General features: G+C 37.5%; 1 protein-coding gene across 1 annotated transcript; it reads right to left on the bottom strand.

Moving 5' to 3' along the window:
• Positions 1-338: 338 nt before the first annotated feature.
• Positions 339-8249, bottom strand: LOC138327917 (mediator of RNA polymerase II transcription subunit 16-like). Its single transcript, XM_069274373.1, has 8 exons — positions 7959-8249; positions 7401-7569; positions 6369-6461; positions 5892-6026; positions 4622-5504; positions 3824-4053; positions 2132-2264; positions 339-1596 (listed from the first exon to the last, which is right to left on the bottom strand). The coding sequence occupies exons 1-8, from the start codon at positions 8105-8107 to the stop codon at positions 905-907; spliced, it is 2484 nt and encodes an 827-aa protein (XP_069130474.1). The 5' UTR covers positions 8108-8249; the 3' UTR covers positions 339-904.
• Between the last annotated feature and the right edge of the window lie 38 nt (positions 8250-8287).

The following is an 8287-nucleotide window of genomic DNA, read 5'->3' as shown; positions in this document are numbered from 1 at the left end:
TCTTAAGTCACCTCTCAGCCATAGACTGATTGCGACCTGTTTTATAATATCATAACCAATTTTCTACAAAGTTTTCCTGTATGAACATTATTACTGCAGGCAATGTGAATGATTCTGAATAAACTTGGTGTATGAATATCATTGAATATTGTAAGATCCCTGGCTGAGCTTCAGTCGTATCAACAGAGTTAGAACCCTTGCTTACACACAACACCAGATTGTGAACACAGTATTAAATTAGGCTTAGGAATGGATTTTAAGTACAACTTTATATCAATAGAATAAAATAATTACCACTCCATAGGCACCTTGTAAGTAATAAGACCAACAACAATCACTGACAATTTTAATTGTTTTATTTTTCACATTACAATAATTTGAACCAGCTGTATGATGTCCAGATTTCAAATCTGCTGTACAGTGTTAAAATTGTACCAATTGAATAATGATCAACAGAAAGATCAAATGATATATGAATATCAAAACATTTGATAGCTTTTGTTCATGTATGCTTATTTAGGAAAAAAATTCTATATCAACATGGCACTCCTCCTTGATGCTTAAGGGGTTACGATCACTGACGTTATATCCACCAGTGGACTATCTCATATAGTAAAACTGGCAGTGTTGGAGAAAAAAATTGATCAATCAGAGGCCTACAGAGACTTCCTTGGAAGATTACAGAGAGTGATGTCCAACTTTAAAGTAACACAGTCAACCACAGTGTACAGTTTCGCAATTTCTTTGATGCACACCAAATAATCAAATTACTTTTGTCTTATGTTGCCTCCAGTTTTACAATGTGAAAGTACAGGGGTGGATATAACAACAGTGATAGTAACTCCTGGAATTTCAAGGATGTGTGGCACTATAACCATGGTTATTAACAAAATATAGTGATTTATCACTTCTCTACTTTCCATAGTCCCCCACACAAACAGTTCTTTCTCCATCGAGCTTCCCATGACTTCATAATTGGAGATTTGCCGAGACTTTTTATAAGAGAATAACCTCCACACCTTGTACACCTTCGTACAGCGTCGGAGGGACGAGCACCAAGATGAACTTGTCTGATGATATCATGATTCTGCTGGCTCTCAGTCAGCACATCAGACAGGAACGGAAATTTCAGTTTCTTTCTGTTATACATAAACTCTGGTTCCTCTCCCAAAGTGAACATTTGAGAGCCCTGCTGAGTAAAGATACTGTAACCAGAATCGTCCAATCGAAAACTCTGGTTCATACTGGGAATTACGATTTTACTCGGTAGTAAACAACATTCGTCGAGAAGAGCTTCATCACATTCCACACCCCCACCCTCCTTACAGCACTGCCAGGCTTTGGTCACTACCTTGAACAGGTGAGCAAGACAGTCTGTACTTGACGTTGTAAACACAGGCAGACAGGAAGGACTAATGATCCCCCACACACGAACAATGACCAGAAGTTCACGCAGGGTGTTAAGTAAGCTGCGGTCGGTGAGAAGTGAAGATCCTGGGAAACTGGAGTATGACTGGTACATAGGGATTGTGGCAAGTAAATGTAGTGTGAAGTCGGCTACCCACTGTATCAATGGCTGCAAGGACTGAAGGGCATCTGTAACATAGAGGGGAGACAATTCTAATGTGTCTAATGTAGAACGTACACAACAGAGGAGACATTTCAATACATTATAATTTACAATAGATATATAACACAAAAGGGAAGGGAAAAATATCTAAATATAATGTGAACTTGAAACTCAAGAGCAGAAACAGTTGCAGTAATTGTATCAAACATTTGAAACACAACAGGAATGGTTTGATGTTAATATTTCACAGGAGCAGCATAACAGTGCAGATGATTATTTTTCTAACTTGTAAATTAACTTTTTAAATATACATGTAACATGACCACACCAAATGAAACTTTAGATAACAAATACAACCATTACATGTATTTTATCATGATAAAATTGCTAAGTTTTTTTTCCAATTTGAGACATTTACATAAAGAGTATGTACATACCAAATCAAATGTTTTTAGAATAATGTGATTTCTTATATCCGCAATATGGGTAATTTGAAATGGTGGAATATTGTTGAAAATTTCAGGAAACTTCCAAATTGAACAGTAATTTAACTAGACTCACTTTCTCCAGATCCTTGTGACTTTTCTCTTTTTCTGGAATCAATCAAGAAATCCTCAATTTCCAGATTGAGTAAAATATTCTCCAGGTTTCCATCAGTTGTTTTACATAGGGCTCCTAGCTTCTCAGCAGGTGTCTATAGAGCAAATAACGAGACATTTATTCACCATTTCATAACAAATTAATATTCGCAGTAAGTCTCTTTCGACACAATACATTTTTCTCAATAATGATTATTCTGAAAAATTCGAACATGAAATATGATTACATGTACATGGAAATATATGTTCATGATTTAAGACAAACCTGATTATAAACTGATGTAATTTAAAGTCAAAGTACTTGTAGAACAAGCAGGCCAGTATCGCTCACCTGGTTATTGTAATGCCAAGTAATGTTCTGAATACAGGATCATTGTTTCTTTTCTGAAGGAATTTAACAATTTACATCTAATTTCCCTATTGAGACCAATTCTTTCTGCTCCAGGGGGTCAGAGCCAAAATTTATACAAACTCTGGTTGAATTTCATGCAGAACTCTATGATTAGTAGCTATTTAAAGGCTTTACCTCTATTTCCCCCCGCCCCTCCTGCCCCCAGGGGGAGAGCCAAAATGTATACAAACTATGTTCCCCTTCCCAAAATGATGTTTCTGGCCAAATTTGGTTACATTCCATGCAGAACTCTATGATAAGTAGTATAGCGATTTAAATGATTTACCTCTATTTCCCCTATTGGGCCCTGCCCCTTCTGCCTCCGGAGGAGTCAGAGCCAAAAGTTATACAAACTCTGTTCCCCTTCCCTCACGGATATTTCTGGCCGAATTCGGTTACATACCATTCAATACTCTATGACTAGTAGGGATTTAAAGGATTTACCTCGATTTCCTCTATTGGGCCCTGCCCCTACTGTCCTTGGGGGGGTCAAAGCCAATATTTATACAAACTCTGTTCCCCTCCCCCCCCCCCCCCCCAAGGATGTTTCTGGCCAATTTTGGTTACATCCCATGCAGAATTCTATGACTAGTAGCAATTTAAAGGATTTACCTCTTTTCCCCTATTGGGCCCTGCCCCTCATACCTCAGGGTGGGGGGAGGGGAGGGTCAAAGCAAAAACTTATAGAAACTCTGTTCCCCTTCCCTCAAAGATGTTTCTGGCCAAATTTGGTTACATTCCATGCACAGCTCTATGACTAGTAGCGATTAAAAGTAAGTGTTGACGGACAGACTGGTTACATTCTATGCACAGCTCTATGACTAGTAGCGATTAAAAGTAAGTGTTGACGGACAGACGGACGGACGACGGACGCCGTGCCATGACATAAGCTCAACAACCCTTCTAGCCAGAGCCAGAGCTAAAAATGACAAATCTACTGCACAGTAATATAAACAGCAACTACATAACATAGTTCCAAACTTGAAACCCAGAGGATCATTTCCTCAATAGCGCTTCCTTAAAACCAACTTTCTTTCGTGGCTGCTAAATTAGCATTTCAAAACAAATTTGCTAAGATCAACGATTGTTTTATTTAAAAATAAAATGGAAATTCCTCTCAATTTAATTGAGGTAGATGTCAGTTAGCAAAGATAATCTTTCACAAATTTACATGGATCGCAAAATGTGTGAAAGTAAATCACACTCCAAAGAAAGTTGGTTTACAGTAGGTAATGGATTGTTGAAACAGAAAACCAATTTTACCTTTTCTGTCTGGTTTGCGGACTTAGGTCTCAGTAATCCCCTGAACAAAGCTGTGATAGACTGTAATACCAGACGAGCATGGTAGTCCATGGCCCTCTGGTGGCCGTTGTTGGCACTACTATACAGCGCCACCTTGAGGGCAACAAGGCGAATGCTGACCACGTCTTGCATGGAGTAGGTTTGTTTGAAATAGTTCTCTGTTAATTTCTGGCTGATTCCATCAATGGTGTCTGTAATATAAGATGGAGATATTGTTGTGGATGTTTGTTTCAAAATGTCGAAAACAATCGAAAACAACATTTCTACAAAATTCTTCAGGCTGCTTACAGAATACAACAAAGATTGATGTGATGAACAGGTAGGACTATTGTTGTTTTAGATATTTAAATCAGCAGTCTTTAACAATACTGATTTCTTCTTATACAGCTACATTCTCTCATCAGGCTTTTTATAATTAATTTCATTTTACATATAGAAATATATAAAAATGTTTGGTGTTAGCAATGCTTATAACATATATAGCTTATACTTTTTGTTTTATAATAAATTTTATTTTACATATAGAAATATATAAATATGTTTGGTGTTAGCAATGCTTATAACATATAGCGTATGCTTTTTAGATGAGTTATCTAATATACTTCATACATAGAACAAATAAATATTTGCTAAATACAGTACAATATTACAATATTTATTTTCGTGGGTTGAAATTTTCGCAATTTGGACTATAACATATCAACCTCAAGAAAATAACCAGCTTTCATGGTACTTTACAAAATGACAATTTAGACGTACTTTGCTTCACAGCAAGCATGGCATCCCACCAATCCTGACCAGTAACCATTGCATACTCCAGCAACAGGCATACGTACGATGGGTTCATCGCCATCAGTCCATCACGCATATTGTATACTCGCAACACAGACACCTTTCCATCATGCATTGCCACCAGACCACACCCACTTAATGTCTGAATCAAGTTTGAGGCATGAATCGTCAGTTTCTGTCGTTTGGAGGGGCTTACACATTGATTGGCAGCACCGAGAGCATCAAAGTATGTCTGTATAACCTGATGTGTGTAGCGATGGATGAGTTTGATGGTGCTGTCTCGGTAAGCAACAGCGATGTACGGGGAGAAGCCAGTCTCCATAAAGGTCTTACTCATGGGCAGTGTTGGTCCAGCGATGGCTGACAGATAGGACGCATGTGGGATGGTAGCCTTGTGCATCCATTTAGGGATCTTGTAAGCCGTATCAGAACTCATCTGGAAGAGTTTGTTGAGAGGGATGTGCTGGTCAATAAGCTGCCAAATCTCTAGACAGCTGTACCCCTGACTGCCACAACAAAGAATCAGAGTGTCACTGCTCTCCGCATTGAGGAACTGAATGTGAGAGATCATCATCTTCTGGCTATCTTGGCTGCCATATTCCATCTGACTCTTCATGTACAGACTGGAGCTGGCCTTGGCAGTGACTTTAACTGCATTCTGTGTGACGCGTACGGTCACTAAGAAGCACTGTATGGTAGAAGTAAGCTGGCCATCTGCTGTGGCCACCATTACCTCGCCTGTGCCAGTGTGAGCGATGGTCGCTAGACTCAGACGCAGGTGACTCCCTCCCAGACTGGCCTTTGCTGTCATGATACTTTGATCTTGCTGGTTAATTACTCCCACGCTGATCTGGGAACCCAAACAGAATAATTAGAACCAGGATTTTTATTGTAAGAAAGGAAAGTGAGGGGCTAAATGTTGACCAAGTCGACCATACAATAAGCCCATTCAAACATGAAATTAGGGATATAGAATTCAGGATCCAATCATTGAAATAAAGAGGTCAGTAGTGTCTGAATTATAAATCCATTAATATATCTTATGATATTTTTACATTCATAATTTTCTCGATTTCCTTTCAGTGAGTGATTCACATTTAAAGATGTAATGAAAATTTCTTCATTGTGAAGAAGTAACTAGGGTTCACTCTTCTCAAAAGTTTTGTAATATATGGAAGTATGAGTTACCTATTACTTATAATCAACCAGTGTTATCTGCAGATGAACCACTACATACCAATCCTGATGCTGTGACTGCTAACCAACCATCCAAAGGCTGGCCTCCAAAATGAGTCAGAGTTGGTGTGAACTTGGAGCGTAGGAACTTCTCAGTGTAAGTTACAGCATCTCTTTTCTCAGGATTAAAATTAATCTGTTTAAAAATAATTTGAACACACATATATATCAATGACAAAATTAAATAATTGTTATCAAAGAAAGGTCATAATTATCAACTACAGGACCAAGAACTGAAGGTTGACCATAATGACAAATATGAAAAAAAAAAGTTTTATGTATACCTATACTTTCAGCAAGGGCTGAATGGAGTGAAAATTGAAATACTTGTACTCACAATGTACAATTAACATCTGTTTGTGATTCCTTTTTAGAAGTCCTGAGATAATCCAACAAACATTCCTGTTTACATTTAGTATAAGTACTGGGTAGGTAAATGTAAACTGCATGCTATGTTACTCTGAACTACTCTATATACCTGTACTCCTGTATGAAACCATGCCATGGCCAGAATCTCTTCTCCAGGAATTGATGAACTTCCAAGTAACCTCCATCGGTTGATAAAGAAATCCTGCCAAATATAAATTGAATTGTACATGTATCAAAGAAAAAGATATTATCAAAGATTTTGTTAAATTCAAAACTGGACAAGAGCAACAAACGCCAACAATGAAATGCATACTAATATAGCAGGACATGGAAAATATACAGTCGGACCGGGATTTAAACTTAAAGGCCCATTACCATTCTGGAGCAAAATATAAAGGTTTCTTAAAAAACATTAATAACATCAGAAAATGCATACCGATGACCTAATATAAGGTTACGACACCAAACATATGCAAGATTTCCTGCGTAATATATGAAAACATTGGAGAGTCAATTCGCTGTTTTGCCTTCTGGCGCAATGATAATCAACTACAGCACGGTATTTAGGATGACGGCGGGAAACATAATACGACCCACTTTATGAAAATAAACATTTTATTTATTGTAATCAAATCGTTCAGAAGGTGATGATAAATGTAGTATTAACTGTAAGCTGATAACTTTTGCAACTCTACAAAATTATCGATCTTGTTTTACATTCCCATTTTAAAAATAAAAAGCCATATGGGAAAGGTAGTTGGCCTTTAAGACCCTCAGAACACTAGCTATATATAGCTGGATGCTCAAACAAGGGACCTCTGTACACTATACCATGAGCTATGTACATGGTCAACAGCTTGATCTAGTGTCACCACACTCTTCCCGTCCCTTTATTAGTTTCCACACCAGAGACTCAACATATAACGAAGGTGTGGGTATCCCTTGCCTAGCATTCACCTAACTTGAAATAAAGTTTAGTCATAGATACCAAATGCAGTAAGACTGGAAACCTGCAAAGCCATACTTGGGCTTGAACTGTGGACCTTCAAACACTAGTTAAATGCTCTACTAATTAAATGTTCAACTACCAGGTAAAGAAGAAGAACCTTGACTTTACTTCTCTATTACTATATGTATTTACCTCCATCTGCCACACCTGACACTGACCATCCATGTCGGCAATAAGAAGGCGTGTCCCTGTCCTGTCCCATGTCATCCCAGTTATGGACACTGTACTTGTCATTACAGTGAAAAACTCCCATGGCTTGTCAAGGTCAAAAATAATTACTTCATATATGGTATTAAACTTTCTGAAAAACAAAATTTTGGATAAATCAGTCCACCTACAGCTGAACAATGTATTGAATTTATGGTTTAATGAACACTTGTTTGTAAAACATGTAAGAAATTTAAAGAAAATTTAAAGAACACTATTGTATGTTACAAAATGAAATATTACTTTATACTTATCGATTTCATAAACGTACAAAAATATCACATTTAACCGTAATAAGCCTAATAGATACATCATATTCATACATCCCATATCTTGTTTGCTCCCTATCCTTACCATATAAGAGTTATCTCCCTTCCATTTAATTTTACTCGGAATGCATATTTTTGGAAGGTTTTTTAGTAATCTCAAATGATATTCACGTGAACAGAATTACAGTAACCACAGTTATTTATCAACTCTTACCCGGCAGCATCCTTTTCTGACTTGCTTGTGCTTTGTTTACAAATGCACATCAAATTCTGGCATGACAGACAGCAACAAATCTTGTCTTCTGTCAACCATTCTTTCTGAGTATTGTCGGTTTCAACGTCGATGCTATATAAAACCTCCATATCCACAAAAGATACGATACTCAAATCAAAGCAAAGATGTCATGATTGGATGTGGATTGATTGCGGAGTACGCGTTTTCTCCACAAGAAATTAAGCGTCATCGTTAAGTAAACGCTTGTTAGTCCGATTAGAATAGCGAGCCTTTCAAACGTTCAAATGATGCTAATTCAAGTGGTCTTG

This window comes from Argopecten irradians, chromosome 7, assembly GCF_041381155.1.
Source record: "Argopecten irradians isolate NY chromosome 7, Ai_NY, whole genome shotgun sequence".
Lineage (NCBI taxonomy): Eukaryota > Metazoa > Mollusca > Bivalvia > Pectinida > Pectinidae > Argopecten > Argopecten irradians.
Note: the sequence above shows the minus strand (reverse complement) of the source record. Positions and strands in the feature narration are given on the sequence as shown.